Below are 24,613 nucleotides of genomic sequence, written 5' to 3' on the forward strand. Positions count from 1 at the left end.
ACCCCTGGGCACACGCAGCTTTTGGGGTACCCGGGTTTCCCCCCCCCCTCCGTGTGTCCCGTGTGTAACCCTAATAAACGGTGCCCGCGGCCCCGGTGCCGCCGTGTCCCCACGCTGTCGCGCAGTGCCCTCTGCAGGCGGCCGCGCCCGGCCCGCCGTGACCGCCCGGTCCTTCCTGCCACGCCGCCGTCCCCGGCCGAGACGGGCCCGGCGGACCCCCCCAGCCCCCCCGGCCCCGACCCCGCGGGCAGGAGGTGAGCGCGGCCGCGCCGTCGGGATGGAGCGGGCGGGCGGTATCGGGGGCGCAGACGCGGGCACCGGGAGCGCTCCGGTACCGGCACGGACTACGGGGAGCAGCGGCCCGGACTGGGGGGGGGCGGCGGGGCCGGTGCTCGGGAGGGGGGAGGGTTTCCGGGGGGTGAGCAGCAGCGGTGGCACGGGGAGATTTTCTGCGGATCCCACCCCCCCTTCCCTCCTCGGTGCTGCGGGAGCCCTGGGCCCGGCGGGTCAGACTCCGCCGGATGGGGGTGGGGAGGGGGCGACCGGACGGACAGAAGGCGGGGGATGCAGGTGCACGGACAGACGGACGGAGGTGACGGAGACACTGGGGGGGGAGGGGGGGGGGGCAGGTGGTCCCGGGGGATGGGGGAAGCGGGGCCCGGGGCAGAGCGGGGTGAGCGCAGCGGCAGGTGCCCGGTGCCGGTTCCCGGGGTCCCAGCGCTGGAGCGGTGCCCCCCGGCCCGGCCCGGCTGACATAACGTCTGCGCGGGGCCGTGTTTGCCTTGGCAGTCCCCGGCGGCTCCTCACACTTTCCGCCAGCGCCGGGCAGCGACCGGGCTCTGAGTCAGGGCCGGGAAGGGGGGGAGGCCCAGGGGGGGGCCGGGGTGAGGCGAGGTGAGCGCCGGGCCCGCCGCTGCCTCCCGGGGGCCGGCGGCGGCCAAACAGGTTGCGCGGGGTCCCCGCCCAGGCACCTGCGGAGGGGCCGCGCCGGGGGGGCCGCCGCGCCCTGACCCAGTGCCGGCGGCAGCAAGAAGGGGGGGGGGGGAAGCGCTGCCCTGCCGCGCCCCGCCGCCAGACCATCCGTCCCCTCCCCCCGTGCCCGCTCCTCCATTCCCCGGGCCCCGGTTCTCCGCCGTCCCTGTGCCCGCTCCTCCATCTCCCCCTCGGTGCCCGAGCTCCCGGTCCTCATAGACTCCCCTTCTCTCGCCCTCCCCGTGCCCGGCTCTGCGTTCCCCCCGTGCCCGGTTCTTAGTGCCCAGATCTCCATCTCTCCGGTTTCCCGGTTGCCCGCCCCTCCGTGCCCGCGGGGCGGAGCGGAGCGGGGTTGGGGGGGCGGCCCTGGGGTTCAGCGGCTGCAGCGGGCGGGGCGCGATCGGCGCCTGGCACCGGGCGAGGCACCGGCGGGGCCGTACCGAGACCCCTCCCCTCCGGCCCCCCCCAACCCTCCCAGCCCCGCGGTCGCTCCCAGCGCGGCTCCGGTAACCGCAGTCGTCCCGCGCCTCTGACTCAGCTCTTCTCCCCCCCACCGCACCCCCCCAGTCCCGAGGGGGCCCCGCATGGCCCCCGCCCTCCCATGGGGGGGGTGTGGCGGGGCTGATGGGCGGGCCCCCCCGCCAATAGGAGGCCGGACCGCCGGCACGCAGCCCAATGAGCGGGGAGGGGGCGGGCGCTTCCTGGAGCCCCGGCGGCGGCCGTGGCGCCGGGGGGGTCCGGGGGGGGGGGCGGGCGGGGCGCGGCGGCGGCAGGTGAAGGCGGAGGCGGGGCCGAAGCCCCGGGACCGGCCCCGGAGCTCGGGCGGGGCGCGCAGGTGAGCGGCGGCGGGTGGGAGCGGACGGACCCACCGAGAGGGTCTGTAACGCAGGGATCGACCGACCGACCGGTACCGGTACCGGTGCGGCGACGGTTTTTGAAGTCCGGTTAGCGGTGAGTGGCGCGGATCCGGGATGCTATTGGGTACCGGTGACGGGTAGGCACTCTGATCGTTCCCGCTTGCCGCCGGTACCCGGTGTACTCCAGTGGGCTGTGGGGGGCTGGTCACCTCTGGGCTGCTCCCGGTCTCTCCGGTGGCTCTCGATGCCGCTGCCAAGCCTCCGAACAGGGTCCGGTTGCGGTGCCGAGGTCCCCTTTCGGCTCACCCTTCGGGTGCCGGGTGCTGCTGCCATCCCTGGGTGCGCGGGGCAGGGACCACCGCAACTCGGCACCGGTACCGATAGGGGGGGGTGGGGGGAGCAGAGAGCGGGGGTCCCCGTGTCCCGGCACACCGTGCCATGCCGCTGACCGCCTGGGCCTGGCATGCTGCTGGCGAGGGTCAGGGGGTGCCCACCAGGCCTGGCGCCTCGGTAGCACCGGCCAAGCAGGGGTGGACTCTGCCCTGCGCACACCCAGCCCCGCTGTACCTGTACCCCCCCGGCTGTCTGCCCCCAGCGGCTGTTTGCCCGGGGTGGGGTGCGGTATTTACCCTTCTGCCGCGGCCCACGCCACAGCAGAGCCACCGTCTTGGGCCGCGGCCGCCCTTGACCTGAGGTTGCTTTTGCCGGGGAGTGGACGCGGTGCCGGGTTTGACGTGGGGTGAGTCGCCGTGTGCCTCAGTTTCCCCTGCCTGGCTGCGGGTGCCCCGGGGAGCGGGCTGGGGTCTCCCGGTGATGGCGAGGGTATGGGGGCAGCCGCCGGTGACTCGAGGCCGCGGTGCCGGGTGCGGGACGAGGGGCCGGGCTCAGGTACTCGAAGCCGGGTGGGTGCGAGGAGAAGGGGAAGCCATGGGGCAGGGGAGGTGAGTAGGGGGCAGCGGGGCCGGGCTGGGGGTGCCGTTGCCTGGCATGAGGGTGCAGGGGGGCACGCGTGGGTGAATCACCCGAGCACGGGGACGTAACCAGTGGGTGGGGTGGGGTCATCAGTGGTATGTCCGGGGGACCCTTCAAGGCCACCCGCCTGGCCGGGCCCCCACCCCCCCTCCCCGGCAGCCCCGAGGCCGTGGCAGCGCGGCTCTGCCAGCTGGTGCCGTGCACCCTCGATGCACACGTGGCACGAACGCGACGGGCCTGAGCAGGGTGGGGGGGGGGGGGGGGGTGGGCAGTGGGTGCAGGGAAGGACACGGGGACAGCGTGACCCCCCCGTACCCCAGCCTTTGAAGGGTGGCCGCTGCCCCCCACGCGTGCCGAGAGGGAACTTCTCCTTCGGGGCGGGCTGCGGATGATGAAACCACCGAGAAATCTCTCTGCTGGCAGCTCGCGGGCCGCTGGCGGGAGCCCCCGGGAGCCCGCGCTCCCCCTGCTCCGCCGCCGCCTTCCCATAGTAACCCAACCGCGGAGGGGGGGGGGAAGGGGGGAGGACGCTTCGTTTGGGGGTGGGGGGGGGATTGGCGCCCGCCTGGCTCCCCACAGCAGCCCCGATGTCCCCGCCGTGTCCCGGGAGCCGAGTGTGTGTGTCCACACCCCAGGCAGCCCCGGGGCGGCTGCAGGACCCGGCAAGGGGCTGGGCTGAGACCCGTCAAACTCGCTTCATGCCAGGGAGGTGACGCTTGGGTGGCCGCACAGGGGAGGTGGCCGTGCCCCGGTGCCGCAGCTGGTGACCTTCAGCGGGTCCGGTGGGGATGGGTGGCCGGTTGGTGTGGCCCCCGGTGCGGCGGGTGCCCGGTGACCCCCGGAGCCGGTGGCGTGACTCGAGGGGACCGTGGGCAGGCAGGGGGGGACCGGCCTGTGGTGGGGGAAAATGAAAGCAGGTGATGCGGAAGGAGAAGTAGGTCAGGCGAGCGCTGGCCTCTCCCGGCAGCCTTGGCTGCGCCGCCTGCTCCACTCTGCCCCGCTGTGTCCCCATGGCCGGCGGCCGGAGGGGATGGTGAGTAGGGGGTCCCCACCTCTGGGTGCCGGGTAGGGTGGGTGCCAACACGCTGCCCACCCCAGGTGCTGGCTGGGGAGCGTGGCCAAGCTGGCAGCTGGCATGCAGCGGGCACGGCAGCGCCCGGGCAGTTTTGCTCCAGTTCCCTCCTGCGGGGATCCCCAGGGACGTGGGGCTGGGGGTCATGGGGGAAGGGGGGGTGGGCAGGAGGATGCTCCACTTCTGGCTTGCTCTGGGGAGCAGAAGGGGATTCCCGTCCTGCTGACATGCTGGGGACATCCCCGTGGGGCTCAGGAGGCTCAGGGACAGCCCATCACGCTGTGGTGAGGGGTCCAGAGCTGCCTGCCCCCTGCTCCACTCCGCCGTGGGCTGTGTGGGGTCATCGTCCTCCCCAGGACGTGGGGCTGGCTGGGGTCTGGCACCTGTGGGTCGGGGAGGCTGTGGCGGGCACGGCCCCGCTGGCAGCGCTACGTGGGCTTGGGGGGGATTAGAGCTGCCTGCCCCCTCCTTCCCTCCCCCGGGATCAGCCGTGGGCAGCGGGGAGCTGGCAGCAGGCAGCTGCCGTGGGGGCGGAAGCCGGGCTATTTTGGGGGGTGTGGAGGGGGGGGCCGTGGGCTGGCACTGTCCTTGCCGGGTGACCCCACTGGGACCAGCACCACCCCGGTGCCAGGATGGAGTGTCAGGGCCTGTCCCGGGGTGGTGCTCAGTCCCTGGGGTGCTGTGAGGACAGTGACATCACAGGAAGGAGGAGATGCCACCAGCCTGGGGGCTCCTGGCACGCTGCAGTGGGACCGAGGGGTCTGGCCGCCCTCCAAGGGGCTCCCATGACTGTGCTGCGGGCGAGTGGCACCGGGACCGGCTCACCCTGGGGCTGCTGAGCAGGACCGGGTGGGAGAGCAGCATCCTGCTGCCACCAGCACCCTATGCCCAGCACCTACAGCCAGCCAGGACTTGCTCCATCCCCTGGTCCAGGCTGAGCTGTGTGAGCCAGGCTGCAGTGGGATACTCAGCTCTGCCGAGTCCCTCTTGGTGCTGGCAGGGCTGGTCTGGGCCACCTGCTGTCCAAGTGCCACCTGCCCTCACCACAGCTTTGTCCCCCCCACCATGGGTGGGCTTCATGTCCTGCTGGGAGGATCAAATGTGAGGTTTGCTGTTGACTGTTTCCTTCCTCCCCTCTCCCTGAGTTCCATTTTAGCAACCCTTTCTGTCCTTCCTTCCCTCCCTCCCTCTGCCAGGGTGACACTCCTGGGCCACCAGGAAGGGAGCAGCTGGGGACAGACTGTGCCCGGCCTTGCGTGGCCTGTCCCTGATGCTGAGGTTGGTGACACTGGCAGCGGGGAGCCCGAGGTTGACCTGCAGAGGCCACATGTCCTCAGTCCCATCTCTGCTGGTGATCAGGTGGCCGTGGGGTCCCCGTGTCCTGGCAGGCCTGGGTCTCCTGTGTTGGGATGTGGTGATGCCCATGGCTGTGGTGCCCATGGTGACACTGGGAGAAGGACTGGAGACAGAATGCTTCCAGAGGCTGTCCTGGCTCTGTCCCATCACTGGGGACACTGGTCAAGGGGACAGGGCCAAGGCAAGGGCGGAGCATGGAGGAGACTGGATGAAGTTCAGCCCATCCTCTACCACCTGCTCCCTGCTGGGTGGGCACGGCACCCACGGTGCCCCCGGGGTTGGTGTTGCACTGGGTGGTTGTGACACCCCCCTCCCAGAGTGGGGGGGGCCCTTGGTGACTCACCTCCCCCCCAGCCACCATCAGGAGCCCTGAGTCAGGGCTGCATGCCCATGCCATGCCGTGCCCGTGCCGTGCCCCTCCCTGCCCGCCTCGCCCACCTTATCTCCCGCCCTTAGCACCTGGCACACCTGGGCCAGGGGGGGCTGGCGCCATTCCCCTCCTTTATGGGGAGCAAAGGGCAGGCAGAGGGTTGGCAGCCAGTCCCTCCTTCACCTTTGGGGACACTGGCCTGAGGACATAATCCCCCTTGCAGCCATCGAGCTGACCCACAGTGGCCTGGCCGGCTCCTGCCCGGCACATGGTCCCCGGTGATGGATGCGGTGCCAGGGCAAGATGCTGGCACGGCCACTGCCCCTCTGCCCACCCTCCTGGGCTGTTGCACAACTTAGATCTTTCCACCAACATTGCCCAGGCTGGAGGCCCCGTCCCTGCCTGGTTCTTCCCCTTTTTTACTCGGCATTATCTGCAGCCTGGCCGGGGCCGTGCCAGGGGGATGTGGTGGGGTGGGCAGCCCCTCCGCAGCCCCCCTGGCATGGCCCTGGCCAGGCTGGTGGTGTGGGCGTCCGGGGCGGGTGCTGGGTGCTGGTGGTGGGGTGTGGGGAGCTCTCCCCAGCCTGCTAATTAATTGCTGTTTAGCTGGGGATGTAGAAGGTGTAATTACAAGGGGGGGGGGAGGGACAGGGGACTGCATGAAGCTGCACCCAGGGGGGCTACATATCCCGTGGGACTGGAGGGGACCAAGTGATGGGATCCGGCTGGTCCCCAAATCATCACATCCCCCCCGTGGGACCATCAGCAGTGTTGGGGGGGATGGCTGCGGGGCAGGCCATGGCACGCCGTGCCGAGCCCAACCCTGCGGTGGCTCCCGCCGAGCGCAGGCGCCCTCCTGGCTCGACCGATGCCAACCAGGACTAGTGGCCAGTGGCCAGCACCCAGCGCCCTGCCCTGAGGTGGTGGGAGGGTGAGAGCCCGGCCGACACCTTGGCACAGGGGGGCTGAGGTGGGAGGGGGTGGCGAGGGGGGGATGCTGGTGGTGCTGGTGGAGGGGATGTTGGTGGTGAGGAGGGCATGCCCACAGCACGGGGCACCCAGCACCGGGAATTTCCCTCGGCAGGAGAGGTCCAGGGGGTACCCCCAGCCCCGTCCTGGCTTGGCATCCCACGGCACGGCACCGTCGACCAAGGGTTAATGCCGTGTGTGTTCTGGGAAGCGGGGCTGGGAGGTGCAGTGACCTGGGGTGTGGGCGTCGACTCCTTTTGAGGTGGGATCCTGTGCTCAAGTGCAGTGGGGAGCGGGGCCAAGTTCACACACAGCACCCTCAGCCTTCCCCTCCCCACCGCCAGCCCGGCTGCGGCGCAGAGCTGGGACACACCGGGACAGGCGCCAGGTGAGCCCCGTGCCCACCCTGCCACCACCGGCCATGGCGGCCGAGAAGGTGCCGGGGAGGTGGGGACCTCGGGTGGGAACACCGGGCATGGCAGCTCCGGCACCCACCAGGATGCTGGTGTCACTGGGCCCCGTAGCACCCTCGGGACGGGCTCCGAGGTGTGGGTCACCGTGGCCTGGCAGAGCAGGGCCCGTACTTGTGGTGGCAACGCTGGCCCTGGTGGTTTTGGCAGCGGGAGGGATTCGATGCCAGCACGGGGCCGGTGCGGGGCTCGTCCCTGCTGCAGGTGCCGGTGTTGGCACCGGGGAGGCCGCTGGTTCCAAAGCTGCCACGGGGCTGCCTGTGCCCAGCCTCTGGCTTGGTTGTACCCTGGGGGCTGTGCTGGGTGGTCATGGCCAGACATGGGGGGAGCCCCTCAGAGCCCCTTTCCCGGTGTTGATGGCTGCCGTGCCTTGGCCACGGCACAGGGCCCTTCCCACGCCGTGCCAGGAGACCGGGAACGAGCCCGGTGACACCACGGGTGTGCAGTGGCATTTGGGGGGCGGGTGGTGCCATGGGGCTTGCCCAGCTCCATGGCTTGTGGGGTTGGGGGGGGGTTTATCTGTTTATGCTCTTCTCTCTTCAAACCATTTCCTCTCACTGCTTTCTTCGTTTCTTCTTCTTTCCAAGAGTGGGAACAGTTTTCCCCGGCCACCTCCCCCCAGTGCTGGGACCCCTGGCACTGCCAGGCTTTAGTGCCATCACCCTGGCCAGACCTTGGCCCCCACCACCTTTCCCACTGGGTGTGCAGAGAGGGAGTTGCACAGTCCCCCCCCCCGGCCCTGCAGTCCTGCCACCCCCCACCCCACGGTCATGCCACCCCCAAACCCCACAGCCCTTCCAGCCCCTGAAACCCTGCAGCCATTCTCCTCCTCATCTCCCCCTGCCATCCCCCCCCTGCCCCACAGCCCTGCCACCCTTCTACACCGTGGCAGTGGGCACCCAAATCAATGCTGCTCCCTACCAGCTTCAGGCGAGGTGAGAAGTGGGTGGGGGGATGCCTGGCCTGGATGCCTGGGTCCTCTTCCCATCTCCCCATGGGTGAGGGGCCCCAGTGGGGCCAGGGGTGGAGGGGGGTTGGCCCCACACTCCCCTTCCTGGGTGACTCATCCGCCCCAGCAGGGCTGTGAAGTCCCTCGACAGCGTTTGTGACCGAAAGCAGCAGCGCTTGGCAGTGATCCAGGGTGAGGGGCACGGTCCCTAACCCCCCCCACCTCATCCCTTTCTTCCCCTGGGAGGGCCCCCCCCCTCCACCCCCCAAGGCACCCCTCCCACCCCTCCATCTCTCCTCATCCCCAGGCTGGTGGCTGGCACCAGCTGGCACTGTGCCCACGTACTATCCCCTTGGTGACATGGGACAAAGCCAGGCCCAACAAAGGGTGGGTGCCACAGGGCTGGACCCCCACCCCGCTGCTTGCGGCTGCGTTGGGGTGGCCGTACCCCCAGGGTGTGTGGGTGGGGGTGGCAGGTGCCCGGGGGCTGGCAGTAGTTGTGCCAGGCTGGCGGTGGGATGTCAGGGTGACCGGGCAGCCATTGTTCCCGCTGCCGCCCGCCCTGGCGTGGGAGCTGGCTCAGCGTGGGGGGTGACTCCCCCCCCCCCCCCTTTCCCCAGCTCTGCAGCCGAAACGGGCCCAGCTGCCGGCATTGATGTAACCAAGAAAGCTCCGGTGCGGCGGGGGCATCGCCAGCATCCCCCTCCTCAGCCTGTGCAACCCTCTCTGTCACCCGGGGCACCAACCAGTGACAGCTGAGGGGCTGGGGGTGTCTCTGTCCCCTTCACACCTCGTCCCCCCCAGTTTCCTTATCTCCACTGCCATCTCCTCGACGGCAGCACCCGCTCGGCATGTGACTGCTCCAGTGGGGAGGATGCGCGGGGGGGGGGTGGGGTGGGGTGGGGGAGGTGGGGGGTGGGGGGGCAGGAGCCGTGACAGGCGGTTTGGGGTGATGGAAAATCCCCCGCCCTGCACCCTTGTCCGCAGGCATCCGGCCCCGTGCCTCTTCCCGGGGGTCCCAGGCTGAGCTGTGTCCCTGATGGGGAACTCTGTGCTGTGGTGAGGCTGGGGGCTGTTCCCCCCTTCCCCCCCAGCACCCACGGGGTATGGTGGGGCCTCGAGTACTCTGCTGGGCCCTGGTGCAGGAGCCCCCACATGCTGGCACCTGCCGGTGGGTGCCAGCGCTGGCCCTGCCTGCAGCAGGAGCCCTGCCAGGGTGTCTCCAGGTGCCATGGATACCAGAGGACGGGGGGGGCTGTCCTCCTGCCATCGGGTGTGCCCGGGCAAAGCGCTGCGGGACCCCCGTGCCACGCACCCCGGGACCACCGCCCGTGACACCTGGAAGGTCCGCAGGGCTCCGAGGTGCCCTCAGCAGGCACCGTGTCCCTGTCACCCCCCCTGACCGCTGCACGGGGCACTCGCCTCCCCTAATCCTGCCCCTGCGGCTAATCCTGCCTAATCCAACCGGGGGCTGTCGCTGCCTGTTGGCTCCCGGGGCCCTGACGGTTTAATCGCCCCTAATCCCCTCGCCCCCGGCCCGGTGAGCAGCGGGGACCCCAACCCGGGCGGGTTCCTGCCAAGGGGCGGCACGCACGGCCGCTCGGCGCCAGCATCTCGGGGCAGTCGGCACTGCCCGGCTCCCAGTTTCAGGGGCGGCTGCTGCCTGCCCTGCCGGTCGGGCCTGCTCGGCAGCGCCGGGGCGGCTCCGCAGTTGCTCCGGGGCCGTTCCCAGCCGCCTGCCGAGGCAGCCCCACGCTGGCGGCCGCCCAAGCGCAGGGAGCGGCCGGCGCGGGGATGGGCTCCCTGTGCCGGGGGCCGCCGGCCGCGCCGCCCCTCCACGGGCAAGAGGGGGCACGTCCCCCGCCCCGCCGACGGCACCGCGCGGCTTGGCACGGCGTGGCAAGGCTCGGCCTGGATGGGGCTGGTGGGGCTCGGCGTGGCCCGGTGCAGCTTGGTGATGGCCGGTATGGGATGCTGCCACCTGCCACGGCTCGGTTTGGCTTGGCACGGCCCGGTGCCGCTCGGCGATGGCCGGTGCCACGCGCTGCCACCCGCCGTGGCTTGGCGAGACTTGGTGCGGCTCAGCTCTGTCCAGCACCACATGCCATGGCTTGGTGCAGCCCAGTGTGGCACGACGTGGCTTTGGCATGCTGTGGCGGTGCTGTGTGCCCGCTCCTGCCTTCCCCAGTGTCACCCAGCAGCCCTGGTGTCATACAGCAGAGTGGGACATAACACCCAGGAGGGTATCGCCCGTGGCTGGGCAGGGGTTTGCAGGCACTGGAGCTGCTGCTGCTTGTGCCCTGTCTGCGGGTCTGGAGGGCAGCGAGCTCCCTTTTCCCACAGGCTCCATCACCTGCCCACACCGGCTCAGCAGAGTGTCCCTGTGCAGCACCGTGGGGACGTCGGGTGCCAGCGCCAGCGGTGCTGTTCGGCTGAGGCCAAGCCCTGCCAACCGCAGCGTGGGAAAGGCCGGGCTGGCGCGGGCAGGGCTGGGCTGGGCCAGGAGCTGCCCCAGGCTGGGGCAAAGCGGGTGGGAGGGGGCCAGGCCCCACCGGGAGCGGGGGCAGGAGCCGGCGGCGCGGGCGCTGATCCTAATCTGCAGTGGCAGGAAGCGTGGCCCCCGTTCCCAGCCCGGCCGAGCTTCGTGGGGCGGCTTTGGGGCCCCTCTTCCCAGCACTCGCCTCCCACCCGTGCCCGCCGCTGGCGAGTCCCACGTTCCCAGGACAGAGCTGCCGGGAGCTGTGCCGGGGGGCTGGAGGGGTGGGTGGGCTGGGGCAGGAAGCGCTGCTGTGTCTCAGTGCCGTTCAAAGGTACCGTGCTGAGATTTCCCCCCTTTGCTGTGGTGGGGCGGGCAGGCAGGTGCTGGTGGCAGAGGAAGCGTGGGGGACTGTGGCGTGAGGGGGGGCTGCCACCTGCCAACCTCGGCAGAGGGTTGTGGGGGGCTGAGGGCAGGCTCCGAGCCCCCAGCTTGCCCCACTTTGGTGTCCCACTGAAACCCCGGTCCCTGGTAGCCACTAAGCCCTGTGGAATGGAGGTTCCTCAGAGCTCGTGGCTTCGTGACAGAGTTGGTGGTGTTGAAGTAGAGGGTCTGGAGCAGCTCTGCTCTGGAAATGGGATGAGGGAGCTGGGGGGCTTCAGCCCTGGAGGAGAGGAGGCTGCAATGGGGTGAGCTTGGAGCACCTTCCAGTGCCTTAAGGGGCTCCATGAAAGCTGGGGAGAGACTCTGGACAAGGGCCTGGAGGGATGGGACAAGAGGGAAGGGTTTCCATCTGCAAGAGGTGAATTGAGAGGAGATGTGAGGGGGAAATTGGCGTGAGGGTGGTGAGCCCCTGGCCCAGGCTGCCCCCAGAAGTTGGCAGTGTTGAAGGTTGGATGGGGTTTGGAGCAACCTGGGCTGGTGGGAGGTGTCCCTGGCAGTGGGTGGGACTGGATGTGCTTGAAGGTCCTTTCCAACACAAACCAGTCTGGGATTCTATGCCTGCACAGAGGCGTCTCCTCCCAGAACTGGTTCCCATGCTGGGCCCTGTCCTTCCTACAGGTGAGGACCATGGCCAGCCCGGAGGACGACCTCATTGGCATCCCCTTCCCCGAGCACAGCAGCGAGCTTCTGAGCTGCCTGAATGAGCAGCGGCAGCTGGGGCTGCTCTGCGATGTCACCATCAAGACGCAAGGGCTGGAGTATCGCACCCACCGCGCCGTCCTGGCCGCCTCCAGCCGCTACTTCAAGAAGCTTTTTGCCGGGCCTGGTCCGGGCCAGGAGGTCTGTGAGCTGGACTTTGTCGGGCCGGAGGCTTTGGGGGCTTTGCTGGAATTTGCCTACACGGCCACTTTGACCATCAGCAGCGCCAACATGGGCGAGGTGCTGCGGGCGGCCAGGCTGCTGGAGATCCCCTGCGTCATCGCCGCCTGCGTCGAGATCCTGCAGGGCAGCGGCATGGAGGCGCCCGGCCCCGACGACGGCGACTGCGAACGCGCCCGCCGCTACCTGGAGGCTTTCGCCACCCTCCCCGAGGGCGAAGCCCCTGCCCCGCCGCCCCCGCGACCCGCTGCCCGCCGCAGCAAGAAAACCCGCAAGTTCCTGCAAGCCCGCGGTGCCCGGCTCAACAACCACGCCGAGGAGTCCCCTGCCCCGGCCGAGGGCTGCGACAGCCCCCCGCCGCCCCCCCTGCCGCCCTCGCCCCCCCTGCCCGAGGGGCTGCCCCTGCCCTACGACAGCTTCGAGCTGCCCGAGGAGGAGGAGCTGCCCCCGCACCCCTTCCCCTTCCCCTACCAGCCCCCCCTGTCCCCTGAGGAGGGCGACGAGGACGAGGACGCCATCGACCCCGACCTGATGGCGTACCTGAGCTCGCTGCACCACGAGTCGCTGGCGCCGGGGCTGGATTCGCCCGACAAGCTGGTGCGGAAACGCCGCTCGCAGATGCCCCAGGAGTGCCCCGTCTGCCACAAGGTCATCCATGGCGCCGGCAAACTGCCCCGCCACATGCGCACCCACACCGGCGAGAAGCCCTTCGCCTGCCAGGTCTGCGGGGTCCGCTTCACACGGTGAGCGCTGCCGGCGGAACCCCTGCCCAACGGGACCCCCCCTGCCCTCCCTGGCAGGGCCTGGTTGCAGCTCTGCTGGTGTGGGGCAGCTCCATGGGGTTTTCTGCACCCCATAAGTGTTGCTTGGAGGGAGCCCCCCCCCCGGCCACCAGCACCCACCACAACCCCCTGGCTGCATCCTGGTGCAGTAGGATACAGGGACCCTCTGCCAGGACATGGTTTCCTGCCCTGCCAGAGCCCCTGGACCCTTGTGCCCTGCAGTGTCCCTGCCCCCCTCCCCTACCCTGTATACCCCCCATCCCTGCCACCTATGCCGTGCATCCTTTCCCCACACCTCTGCTCCACATGCCCTACATCCCTTCCCCCACGTGCCCCACATCTTTACTCCATCCACCCCACATCCCTCTCCTATATGCCCCACTTCCCTACCCCAGATCCCTGCCCCATATGCCACTCATCCCTTCCCCATCCGCCCCACTGCCCCACCCCACATTCCTGCTGCAAGGCTGCCACCTCCGTGGGGGGGATGCCACCCACCCCATCTCAATACCCCCTCCCGTCCTCTTCCCATCCCTCCCCCCCCCAGGAACGACAAGCTGAAGATCCACATGCGGAAACACACGGGTGAGCGGCCCTACTCCTGCCCGCACTGCAGCGCCCGCTTCCTGCACAGCTACGACCTGAAGAACCACCTGCACCTGCACACGGGTGCCCGCCCCTATGAGTGCTACCTCTGCCACAAGGCCTTTGCCAAGGACGACCACCTCCAGCGGCACCTCAAGGGCCAGAACTGCCTGGAGGTGCGAACCCGACGCCGACGCCGCGACGAAGCCCCCGCGCCGCCCCCCGCCGCCCCCAGCCTTGACCTCTCCAACGGGCGCCTGGAGGGGCTGCGCCTCTCCCTCGCCCGCTTTTGGGGGCCAGGGCAGCCCGAGGAAGAGGAAGAAGAGCCCGAGGGGGAGGAAGTGTCACAACCAGACGTCGTGGTGAAGATGGAGACCGTGAAGGTGGAGACGGCGTAGGGGTTGCCGCCATGGCGGGGCCGGTCCCGGCCTGGGGGGTGGGTCTGGTCCCGTTCTGACCCTGTCACGGTTCGTTCCCAGTTATGCAAAGGGGGAAACACCCCCCTGGCCGATTTGCACAATGGGGTGGAGGGGGTCCCCACCACCCCCCACCGTGCCCGGACCCCCTTGATGCATCTTGGCCCCCTTGATGTGTCTGGGCCATTCCCCACATCCCCCCCCCTGTGCCTGGACCCCCTCAATGCATCAGGACCCCCATGACATGTCTGGGCACCCCCCACCATGCCCGGATCCCCCCTGGAATATCCAGGCAGTGGAGTCCCAGCAGGGGGGGGCAGGGGGAAGCAGGACCGGGGTGTCCCCCCTCGAAACCCCCTGTGGATGCCCCCCCCTCCAAAGGGGTTGGGGCCAGGCGAGGGTGCCCACGGACCGAGCCCCTCCGGCAATCGAGAGCTCCCTGGTTGCCGGGGGGGGGGATGTCCGCCACCCCGTGCTGTACATAGCTTGTCCCCCCCCCTCCCCGCCCCGAGCAGCCCCCCCCCCGGCGAGCCCCCCTCGCCCCTGCACTCCTGGCTGCTTTCTCTTGGTTGCACTATTCGGGTGAGCCCCGACCCTACCCCCCCTGCCCCAGGCCCTGTGGGACCCCCCCCTCCCCAGGGTGGCCAGGCCCCAGCGGTCACCCCTCTGCCCTTTGCACATGCCCCCCCCCAAGGGCGCACCCCCCCCCTCCCTCGGGGGTTGGGGGGGAGCAGGGGACCGGCACTATTTGCCTAAAATAAGAGTTTATCTATATTTAAAAGATTATGTAATATATTCCCCCCCTGGCCCCCCCCACTGCTGCCCGCCAGCGCTCCCCAGCCCACCTCTCCCCCCCCCCAACCTCTGTCCCTTGCTGTGGGGTGCCAGGAGGGGTGATGGGGAGGGGGGGGCTCGGCTCCCCTCGTGGCTTTAAAGTGCCTTATGGTGAACTTGAACTTTTCGGCTACTTGAACCTCTCTGGTGTCAGGAACCAAACAAATAATCGGCGGGCGGTGCCTCCCCCAATATCCCTCCCCCCTTCACCGCCCCGCCGGGTCCCTCTGTCCGTCTGTCTGTCTGTCTGTGTTTGTTTTTTTAAACGAAGGCTGCTTGGTAATAAACGGAGAAGCAGGGACCCCCCCCGTTCCCGGCTGTCTGTCTGTCTGCCCCGTGCCCACTCTGGAGCAGCTCTGCTCAGGTCTTGGGAACCGAATGGGGCTGGAGACACTGTGGGGCTGGGGTCAGCAATGGGGACAGGCCTGGGGACGCTGTGAGATGGGGATTAGGGAGCCATGGGGCTGGGGACACTGCAAGGATGGGGACAGGGACACTGTGGAGCTGGGGGCACTGTGAGGATGGAGATGGGGGCACCAAGGGGCTGGGGAGAGGAGCACCGAGAGGCTGGAGGCACTGTGGGGACAGGGACAAGTTTGGGGGTGCCATGGGTCCTGGGGTCACAGGGGCAGAGGGGCACCACAGGTATGGGGCCGAGGGCATTGAGAAGATGGGGACACCAAGGGGTTCTGGGGGCACTGTGGGCATGGACATGGGGGGCATGGTAAGGCTGGAAGCATCCCAAGGACAGGGTGGGGGTCACCGTGAGGTTGGGACCACCAGCAGGATGCGGCCACCTCGAGGACAGGGTGTTTTATTCCCCAGCACCACCCCCCACCCCCTCCCCACTGGTTCCCAGCTGCTACTGCACCACTCCGGCCACGTCCCCGGATCGTGTCCCCGTGTCCCCGTGTCCCCTCCACCGCGTGGCAGCCTCCTGGCGTCCCCGTCACCCAGTCCGGTCCGGGCTGCTAGGGGGCTGCTGGGCCGTCACCTCCTCCAGCTCACTGCTGCTCTCCGGCTCCTCCTGGTAGCCAAAATCCCGGCTTGGGGGGAGGGGGGGGGAGCACAGAACCTCTCAGTGATTGTCACCCTCGGTGCTGGGGGAGTCATTGTCACCCTCCGTGCCAGCCCTCACCTGGAGAGCGAGCTGTCCGTGCTGCCCTTGTCGCTCTCCCCGCCCGCCTCCTCCACCAGCTGGGTTCGCAGCTGGGCCATCATCTCGGGGGGCAACCTGCGCCCACCCCCTTGGCCCCCTGCCACCTCCCGGATCCTCTGCTGCAGCAAACGCCCTCGCTCCTGGCCCTGCAGCGCCTGCACCGCCCCCAGCCACAGCCGAACCGTCTCCTCGTCGCTGGAGTCCCTGCGGGGATAGTGGGGGTGTTTGGGGGGGTGGGAGAGAGACGGTAATTGGGTTGCAGACCCCCCTCCCCCCCGATGTGGTCCCTCTGCACACTTCTCCTCCCCTCTTGCTCACATCTCCTCATCCTTGAGTTCCTCGTAGCTCAGGGGGCCCATGCAGATGGCACAGATGTCATTCAGGGTTTCGTGGCACTCGCTGCAGTAAAGCCCTGGGAGAAAAAAAAAAAAAAAAAGGGTTATAAAAAGAGGGTGGGGGAGACCTTAGAGCACCTTCCAGTGCCTGAAGGGGCTCCAGGAAAGCTGGGGAGGGACTTGGGACAAGGGCCTGGAGGGATGGGATGGCTTTGAACTGGAAGAGGGGAGATGGAGAGGAGAAATTGGGGAGAAATTCTTTGGGGTGAGGGTGCTGAGCTCCAGGTTGTCCCCAGAAGCTGTGGCTGCCCCATCCCTGGTAATGTTGAAGGTTGGATGGGGCTTGGAGCACCCTGGGCTGATGGGAGGTGTCCCTGAGCATGGCAGGGGGTGGCGCTGGCTGTGCTTTAAGGTCCAGTCCAACCCAACTTCTCCCAAGATTCTGTGATATGATTTTGAGGTGTCTCTACAATTTCACAGAACCCCAGACTGGAGCAGTTCCAGGGACTGGGCAGCCACAGCTCTCCGAGGCTCGCCACCCTCACACCAAAGAATTTCTCCCTCAGATCTCCTCTTCATTGCCCTCTCACAGATGGAAACCCTTCCCTCTCATCCCATCTCTCCAGGCCTTTGTCCAAAGCTTTCCTGCAGCCCCTGCAGGTACCAGGGGGCTCTCCTACCTTTGCACCCAGGTGTGATACAAGCAGTTAAGTCTGCCTGGTCCTGCATCCCACAGGCCAGGCAGCGTTTCTGCTGGATGCCCAAGAACCGAACAAGCCAGGCAAAGACAGGCAGCCTGCAGGCAAGGAGATGCTCCATGGGGGAAACACCAACCCCAGGGTGTAAGGTTGGCGTTGCCCCCATAAATGAGGTGCTAACTGCCTTTGGGATATGTCCCACCATACCTGGCAGTGAGGTACTGGAGGAATTCGTTCTGCTCGGTGTCACCCGTGTTCTCGGTGACAGCTTTGCGCAGGGCACGTGCCAGCCCTGCCCGCCGAGCCAGGATGGCACGGTGGAGGAAGATGGTGCGCTCCTAGCCGGGTGGGGATGAGGAGGGGGGGTGGGTGAAGGCTGCCAAAAGGGGCGTGGAGATGGGTGTGGGGGTTTTTTACCTGCTCACGGGATGGGTAGTAGACGGCACACACCACCCGGCGCAGGCGTGCGGCGTGGGTGCCGAAAACGGCGATGAAGATGCAGGTGCCGTAGAGGAGTCCTGGTGGGAATAAAGACAAGTGGGTCAACCCAACCCACCTAGCACCCTAAGGCTGTGACCCTCTCCCCCTCCAGTCACCCATGTTGAGGTAGGTGCCGTAGTCAGGCTCCACGGGCTGGAGGCGGCAGCGCTGGGAGATCACGGAGATGTTGCCACGCTGCAGGGCATCGAAGGCAGAGACCACGTCCCGGAAGATCTCGCTGGTGTAACCCGTCCCATTGATGCTGATACCCAGCACTTCTGGGGCTGTGGGGTAGACAGTCCAGTCCTGGGGGCACACATCACCCCAAAACCACAACCCCCAGCCAGAAAAATACCCAAGGGTGCTGCCTCCACCATGGTGGGAGCTGCTCTGGTGTGGTGGGTTCTGCTCACCCCTGGCAACAATCTCCCCTTGCAGGTGGTGCTGGACCAAGTCGAGCAGCCAGAAGAGGCTGTAGTCAGCCAGGATGATGCAGAGCCCCAGCAACATGTGACGCAGAACTCCCACCAGCTGCAGCCCATACCGGCGCTGCTCCTGCCGTGACAGCCACATCCCGGCTGGACAAGGACAGGGACAGTGGTGAGACCATGCTGGGACACCCCAGGCTCCCCACCGTGGGGCTTCTGCTGACCTGGCAGGATGTAGCGACCACTCTCCCAGCTGGAGAGAGGCAGAACTGTGGGTCTGCCCTGCTCTGCACACCGCAGATCCAGCTCCAGGAAGCGTTGGGTGATGTACACGTTGTCAAAAGTATCATCCCGGAGGTATTGGTGACGGTACTGCAGTGCCCTGGGGACACAGGCACAGAATTGTTCTGCTTGGAGAAGATCAACCCTTCCCCCAGCACTGCCAAGGCCACCCCTGCCCCATGTCCCTCATCCCCACATCTCCAGGGCTCTGAAACCCCTCCAGGGATGATGGGGACTCCAGCCCTGCCCTGGACAGCTTGGGCCAGGCCCTGACAACCCTTTCCAGGGAGAATTTGTTCCCCAGCTCCAACCTAAACCTCCCCTGGCACAACTTGAGGCCAAAAGTTCCTCTTATCCTATCCCTTGTTTCTTGGGAGCAGAGCCCGACCCCCCCTGGCTCCAACCTCCTCTCAGGGGGTTGCAGAGAGCCACAAGGTCTCCCCTCAGCCTCCTCTGCTCTAGGATCAACACCCCCAGGGCCCTCAGCTGCTCCTCACAACTTCTTCTGCCCCTTCTACATGTTCTCCAGCCCCTTCCCCAGCTCCATTGCCCTTCTCTGGCCACACTCCAGCCCCCCAATATCCGTCTGGTCCAGAGGGGCCCAGAACTGACCCCAGGATTGGAGGTGCAGCCTCAGCAGTGCCCAGCACAGGGTGAGACAAGGCACAAAGCACCAGGCCCCCATCCCCATGGGAGGTCCAGAGCCAGCACCCAGCCCACTCACCTGAGGTATATGTAGACGATGGCAAAGAAGGAGAAATGTGTGAAGAGTGCCAGGATGTTGTAGACGGGCTCCAGGCTCAGCCGCACGCCCTCCATGATGTCCAAGGCCACCTCTCCCAGGCTCTTGCTGGCGTTGAGGTTGACATCAAAGTGGTGGACGGCCGTGATGTTGAACTCAAACTCCCGGCGGACGTCGTCCAGTTTGTCCGTAAGGGCTGTGGGGGTGACAAAGGGACAGCCACGGGATGAGGGGGAAGGGTCTCCAGCTGCAAGAGGGGAGATGGAGATGAAATCTGAAGGAGAAATTCTTCGGTGTGGGACTGGATGAGCTTTAAGGAGTCTTCCAACTCAAACCACTCCATGGGTTGATGACAAGGCGGTGTTGGGGGTGGGGGTGATAGCTTGGATGGGGCAGAAGGGGGGGCAGGGAAGGACCTGACCCCTGACATTCCCCCGTAGCACCAGGATACTCACGGTCTACCGTCCTCCTCCTCAGGTACTCCTGGATGTAGTGTGGGATGATGCAGAACATGTAGCCAACTATAAAGAGGGTTGAGGTCACTGCCATGGTGGCTCTCCCACCACAGGGGTCCTCTGTGCCACCTCTCCCCCCCCACCCAAAGGGAAGAGACCACCCCACACCGTTGGCCAATCCACAGAGGTTTTGGAAACCGGGGATGATGTAGCAGAGGAAGAATAAGATGGGGATGGCCTCCATGCACTTGTCGTAGGCTTCGGTAAAGAGGCGCTGGCAGCGCTGGTACGGCTTCCCCAGCTCTGCGTTGCACTCGAAGCCCACGTTCTGCAGCCACATCCAGACGTTCTGCAGGGCTTGGGCTGTGGAGGGAGGGGGGGGAGAAGGCGTTGGGTTGCCACGGGGTGCTGAATCTGGGGATACACCCCCTCCGGGTCCCCCCACTCACCCACGTGGCCGACGGAGTCCATTATGGAGCGGAAGAACTTGCGGACGTGGTCACCAACCACTTTGGCTTTCTGGGAGATCTCCTTGATTTTGTTCAGCATGTCTGCGGAGAAGTGGGGAGCTCTGAGGGTAGCTCAGGTCTGAGAGGGTCCCCTTGGTTCCTGCGTACCCCCCTCCGTCCCCCGCTCACTCAGCAGTGGCTCCTGGGCCCGGTGCATCCTCTCGGCTGTCTGGTTGAGGGCCAGCTCGGCCCCGCACGACAGCGACTGGGCGGACTGGGAGAAGTTGTACAGGATGTTGGTGCAGGGGCCCTGCACGGCTATACCCAGTGCCAGCAGCAGCATCAGGGCCTTCCCTTCCTCTGCAGGGGACAGGAGGGTCCTGAGGCTCAGCGGGGTCCCAGCAAACCCCAGCTGGTGGCAGCAGGAGCGATGGTTACTCACTGGTGAAGACGTGGGGCAGTGACAGCAGCACCGTCACCCGCACCCCGATGGAGAAGGCCATGCCCAGCCCCAGAGCTGCACCCAGCCCAATGGTGGTGACCAGGCAGTATTTGATGTTGTGGCCCTGGGCCAGCAGCACCAGAACCCCGTACAGGCTGGCCAGGATCAAGCCCAGAATGAAGCCAGCAGCACTGCGGAGCAGTTTTTGCATCTCAGACATCTCTGGGTTGACCACTCGGGGTTTTTTGCCCCCAGAGCTGGGGTCTGGGTTCTGCCCCTTGCCCTCAGGTATGTCCAGCTCTGGGTCCAGCTCCATGATGGGCAATCCCAGGCTCCTGGTACTCTCCAGGCACAAGAGAATGAGTGGTTCACAATGTTCTGGTTCCACAGGAGTGTCCCACCGCTGTGGGTTCCAGGAGAACATCTCACTGTTGGGAGTTCCAAGGGACCATCCTGCTGTCTCCAGGGACGAGCTGCAGAGCCATGGAGCCAGCAGTGGCCCCAGACCATGAGCCCTCGGCTGAGACAAAGGCACCCAGGAGGCAGAAACCACCCAACTCAAGTGAGGTCCCCCCCACCCTGGCGCCGGGGCTGCCCGTGGGCAGGGGACAGGCAGAACTGACTCCTCCCTGCCCCCAGCCCTGAAGCGGGTGATGGTCTCGCTGCTGCCCACCCCGTGCAGCCGGTTCCTCTGGAGCCCGCCAGACCAGTACCGCAGGATCAAACTCTTACTGGGCACCAGCGTTGGGATCCTTCTTGGTCTGGGTGAGTGTGTCCTGATGCCAGGCACAGTGGGGTGCAGTGGCACCAGGGGATCAGGGGACAATGACGGATGTTTCAGGGCTCTGCAAGCTCCTCGTTGTTCCCCTGAACATCCCGGAGATGCTCAAGGCACAGATCTCCTGCGGGGTGGCAGGTGAGGGCCAGGAAGCAGGGTGACAGAAGGGTGACAGAGGGGCTTCGTGGTGGGCTCATGGGGACAGCTCTGTGCTCCCTGCAGCGGTGACAGCCTTGGGCTGGGCCACCTCCCCCCACTTTCGCTGTGCCAGCCTGCTCCTGGGCCCCAAATTCCTGGGCAAGGAAGGACGGGTCTTTGTCCTCTCCTTCGTCCTCGCTGCCATCTACAATGGTAAGCATCCCCATGTCCCCGTCCCCCTCTGGGGGGTGGGGGGGTCCCCCGAGAGGTGGCAGGCTGTGAGGAACAGGGTGTTCCAGGGCCCGTGGCAAACGTCTGGCACAACCTGGGGGAGGTGACGCGCTCGATGGGCTGCGTGACGGAGCTGCAGATCAACCACAGCCGCCAGCTCTGGCGCATGTCCACGGCCCCCCTGCGCAGGGCCATGGAGGACATGGCGGTGAGGCTGCGGGGGGCTTGGGGAGGGGGGGGGGGGGGGGGAGGTAAGGAGGATGCCCAGGTTGAGCCTGTGTGCATCTGCCCCGGGGCAGAGGGGCGGGCAGAAGCTGAACTCGGAGACGCAGAGCATCTCACGGTCCTTCCTGGGGCTGAATGAAGAGGTGGCCAGTGAGGCGGGCTATGAGGTGGACCAGGACACAGACCTCGAGAAAGCTGCCAACACCCAGCAGCGTTTTGAGAAGAAAACCAAAATGCGCTGTAGCTGTGAGTAGGGCGGGGGGGGGACAGCAGCACAGGGCAGGAGGGGACGGGGCTGCCACAGCCACCCCACCCTGGTCTGGCAGTGCAGCCCAGGGGGTGGGTGGGGGGCAGCAAAGGGCTCCTTCTCCCCCCCTCCTTCCCCTCAGATCTGATCGAGCTGGGCATGCAGCGCTGCCGGGACTGGTTCAACAGGAAACACGAGGACTGCATGAATGCTGTGTATGTTCCCATCATCAACAACCTCCTGTGCCTGCCCATGACGTTCAAGTTCCTCTGCCACATTGTCAAGCGTGGGTGACACAGCCCTCCCTCAGCCCCCCCCTGCCCTCCCTCTGTAGGGAGGTTCCAGCTCTGCCCCTCAGGACACAGCCATAGCCTGTGCCAGGGCAATGCCCAGGGGTCCTGGCTCTGCTGGCACTGTCCCCTCTCTGTCCCCACAGTGATACATGGCTGGTGCTTGCAGAGGATCCCTGTGGAAGGCAATTTTGGGAAGATGTACGACATGGTGAACGACTCTGTCGACAACCTCAGACACCAATTCACCGCCAGAGTCCACTCCCGGGTGGGTCCCTGTGTCCCCTCCGGGCAGGGCTGGGTTGGGGACCACGCTCTGCCGGGTCCCAAGGACCACCCCTCTCTGCTGCAGAGGATGCACCAGGAGATGTTGATGGGCATCAACGTGTCAGCGAAGCAGCTGGTGGAGGAGGTGTCCGGGAACCTGCGGCATCAAGGTGCCCACCTCGACCGGGCCTTCACCATCTTCCGCATGGTGCTCTCCTGCACCTTCCTCCTCATCTTCCTCTCGTGAGCCTCGGGGGCCCCTGGACTAAGGGGTGGGGGCTTAGTTGGCAGCAGGTCTGAGGGGGTGTGAGGACAAGGCAGGGGGGCCTGGGTGTTGCAGATGCTCTTTTACTCCCTGGACCCCCACTTCTTGCCAGGGCTTTCTCCTACACCAAGAAGTACTGCAAGGACATCTGCTTTGACAACCTCTATGTCACCACCTACTTCCGCCAAATCGATGCTCGGCGCAGAAAGCAGGTGAGGGGGGGGAAGGACAGGTGGAGGATGAACCCCTCCCCACCCCTGGCAGGGGTCCTGGGGGCTGTGCTGAGCTGCCCTCCACTCTCCTTCCCCCAGCACAAGCGGACGCTGCTGCCCCTGCGCCGGGCAGAGGTCTCGGGTGTCATCTTCCCGTGCCGCCTGACCATGCAGTCAGCTGAGATGAAGAACATGGTGAGGGGCTGGGGGGACTAAGAGGATCAGGGCTGGGGGGGAGCCTGTAGTAAACCCTGCTCCTCACAGGTGGTGGAGCTCCTGGAGTGCATCCCGCCCCTGCTCCTCCTCCTCCTCGCCTGCGGCCTGGACCACACGCTCTTCGTCATGCTCAGCATCATCCAGAAGCACTCTTTCGTCCAGTACTCCTACCACAGTGAGCCACCAGCCCCATGGCACTAGGGGGCAACCCCCAGTCCTGCTTGCAGCAAAGCAAGGTGTCCCCACGACACCCTCACGGCCCCCACCACATCCCCCCATCACGCAGGCAGCCACCACTTGGCCGTGCATGTGACGGGGAACTCGCTGATGGCTCAGCTCCTGCGCAGCACCATCGGGGCCCTCAACACCTCCTCTAACACCCTTCTGGAGGCGTCCAACTTTGGTCAGCTCCCCCCAGGGGATGGGACACCCCCTATTAGCTCCACAGCTTGAAACCCAGGGTTCAAGCGCTGCTGCTTTGTCCCCAGTATGCCTGCCAGAGCCCCGGGGCATGACCAGGCAGCAGTACCTGGGCAGCTGCCTGCCCTTCACCTTCCTGGTGCTGCTCTGCCTGGCCCAGGTCTACACGTACCGCCTGCGCCGCGCCATCGCCGCCTACTACTTCCCCAAGGTAAGTGGTGGCCCCAGCCAAGGACACAGCACAACCCAACCAACTCAGCCCTGGTGAGGCCACACCTCGAGTCCTGTGTCCAGTTCTGGGCCCCTCAGTTTAGGAAGGATATTGAGGTGCTGGAGCAGGTCCAGAGAAGAGCAAGGAGGCTGTGAAGGGATCCAGCAGAATTCCTGTGAGGAAGGGCTGAGGGAGCTGGGGGTGTTGAGGCTGGAGAAGAGGAGGCTCAGGGGAGACCTCATCACTCTCTGCAACTCCCTGAAAGGAGGTTGGAGCCAGGGGGGGGTTGGGCTCTTTTCCCAGGCAACTCTCAGCAAGACAAGAGGGCACAAAGGGTCTCAAGTTGTGCCAGGGGAGGTTTAGGTTGGAGATGAGAAAGAATTTCTTTCTGGAGAGGGTGATCAGGCATTGGAATGGGCTGCCCAGGGAAGGAGTGGATTCTCCATGTCTGGAGAGATTTCAAAAGAGCCTGGATGTGGCACTGAGTGGGCTGGGAACCACGGGGGGAGTGGATCAAGGGTTGGAGTTGATGATCTCTGAGGTCCCTTCCAACCCAGCCCATTCCATGATTCTATGATTCTATGAACCTATGAGGCAGTTTTTCGGGAGAGTTTGGCGGCCCCGGTCACCCCGAGGACCCTGCGATACCCACCCGGGCAATTTTTGGGGTGGGCTGGTGGCCCTGCTCAACCTTCACGGTCTTTCAGCGGGAGAAGAAGAGGGTGCTCTACCTCTACAACAAACTGCTGCAGCAGAGGTGCAGCTTCATCCAGCGGCAGCAGAAGCTCATTGCCCGGCGGGCACGGCAGCCCCCAACACTGGTGAGTGGGGTCGGGACCACAGCAGAGGGTTCTCCTGTCCCCCCGTCCCAGGCCTGGTCCCTCTTCTGGGATGTGGAGCCCCACGGAGTCCTCTTCCCACTGCAGGGGGTGTCGGTGCTGGAGTGGTGCTGCCAGCGCTGGCCGTGGTTGCAGCGTTGGAAGCGCCACAACTGCGTGGTGTGTGGGGCCCCCGAGACCCCCCGGTTCCGAATCTGCCCCCTGACCACCTGTGGTGCTCGGTTCTGCGGCCCGTGCTGGAGGGAGGTCGGTGGTGTGTGCCTGGTCTGCAGACCCAGGGACAGTGACCTCTCCGAGAGCAGCAGCGAGGAGGAGGGGGGGTACGCGGCCTGAGGGCCCCCCAATAAAAGTTGTGACCCCTTGTGAAAAGCGTGGAGCCTGGGGGGGTGCTGGAAGGTGAG

General features: G+C 66.5%; 3 protein-coding genes across 7 annotated transcripts; 2 read left to right on the plus strand and 1 right to left on the minus strand.

The window, feature by feature from the left end:
* The first annotated feature begins 220 nt into the window (after positions 1–220).
* On the plus strand, positions 221–14,082 carry ZBTB7B (zinc finger and BTB domain containing 7B). Of its 5 annotated transcripts, none has more exons than XM_030465171.1 (3): positions 221–254; positions 11,526–12,529; positions 13,116–14,082. In XM_030465171.1, the coding sequence occupies exons 2-3, from the start codon at positions 11,535–11,537 to the stop codon at positions 13,549–13,551; spliced, it is 1,431 nt and encodes a 476-aa protein (XP_030321031.1). In that variant the 5' UTR covers positions 221–254; positions 11,526–11,534; the 3' UTR covers positions 13,552–14,082. The 5 variants fall into 5 exon arrangements, with proteins under 5 accessions (XP_030321031.1, XP_030321030.1, XP_030321032.1 ...); XM_030465170.1 differs by lacking the exon at positions 221–254 and adding an exon at positions 1,745–1,807; XM_030465172.1 differs by lacking the exon at positions 221–254 and adding an exon at positions 2,489–2,568.
* A 1,270-nt stretch (positions 14,083–15,352) lies between these two features.
* DCST2 (DC-STAMP domain containing 2) lies at positions 15,353–20,189 on the minus strand. The gene is made up of 15 exons (XM_030464945.1): positions 19,874–20,189; positions 19,621–19,791; positions 19,432–19,533; positions 19,151–19,345; positions 18,983–19,048; positions 18,510–18,774; positions 17,728–17,885; positions 17,489–17,653; positions 17,192–17,359; positions 17,013–17,113; positions 16,803–16,933; positions 16,578–16,693; positions 15,881–15,974; positions 15,542–15,766; positions 15,353–15,449 (listed from the first exon to the last, which is right to left on the minus strand). The coding sequence occupies exons 1-15, from the start codon at positions 20,187–20,189 to the stop codon at positions 15,353–15,355; spliced, it is 2,370 nt and encodes a 789-aa protein (XP_030320805.1).
* Positions 20,190–20,526: 337 nt separating this feature from the next.
* On the plus strand, positions 20,527–24,572 carry DCST1 (DC-STAMP domain containing 1). Its single transcript, XM_030464946.1, has 15 exons — positions 20,527–20,638; positions 20,715–20,789; positions 20,874–21,002; positions 21,089–21,228; positions 21,320–21,491; positions 21,635–21,778; positions 21,929–22,050; positions 22,135–22,292; positions 22,427–22,526; positions 22,626–22,721; positions 22,791–22,917; positions 23,029–23,145; positions 23,231–23,373; positions 24,081–24,194; positions 24,300–24,572. The coding sequence occupies exons 1-15, from the start codon at positions 20,527–20,529 to the stop codon at positions 24,543–24,545; spliced, it is 1,995 nt and encodes a 664-aa protein (XP_030320806.1). The 3' UTR covers positions 24,546–24,572.
* Positions 24,573–24,613: the final 41 nt, after the last annotated feature.

The sequence above is a fragment of the Calypte anna genome, chromosome 25, assembly GCF_003957555.1.
Source record: "Calypte anna isolate BGI_N300 chromosome 25, bCalAnn1_v1.p, whole genome shotgun sequence".
Taxonomy (NCBI): Eukaryota; Metazoa; Chordata; class Aves; order Apodiformes; family Trochilidae; genus Calypte; species Calypte anna.

Bases quoted from the DNA above. Each gene is read 5' to 3' on its own strand.
- DCST1 (XM_030464946.1), top strand. From the start codon at position 20,527: ATGGTCTCGCTGCTGCCCACCCCGTGCAGCCGGTTCCTCTGGAGCCCG. The intron at 21,229-21,319 runs GTGAGGCTGCGG...GCCCCGGGGCAG, and splicing joins GGGCCATGGAGGACATGGCG to AGGGGCGGGCAGAAGCTGAA. The intron at 22,722-22,790 runs GTGAGGGGCTGG...TGCTCCTCACAG, and splicing joins CAGCTGAGATGAAGAACATG to GTGGTGGAGCTCCTGGAGTG.
- ZBTB7B (XM_030465169.1), top strand. The intron at 12,530-13,115 runs GTGAGCGCTGCC...TCCCCCCCCCAG, and splicing joins TGCGGGGTCCGCTTCACACG to GAACGACAAGCTGAAGATCC.
- DCST2 (XM_030464945.1), bottom strand. From the start codon at position 20,189: ATGGAGCTGGACCCAGAGCTGGACATACCTGAGGGCAAGGGGCAGAAC. The intron at 18,775-18,982 runs GTGAGTATCCTG...CCCCTCTTGCAG, and splicing joins GAGGAGGAGGACGGTAGACC to CTGGAGACCCTTCCCCCTCA. The intron at 15,450-15,541 runs GTGAGGGCTGGC...CCTCCCCCCAAG, and splicing joins ACGGACAGCTCGCTCTCCAG to CCGGGATTTTGGCTACCAGG.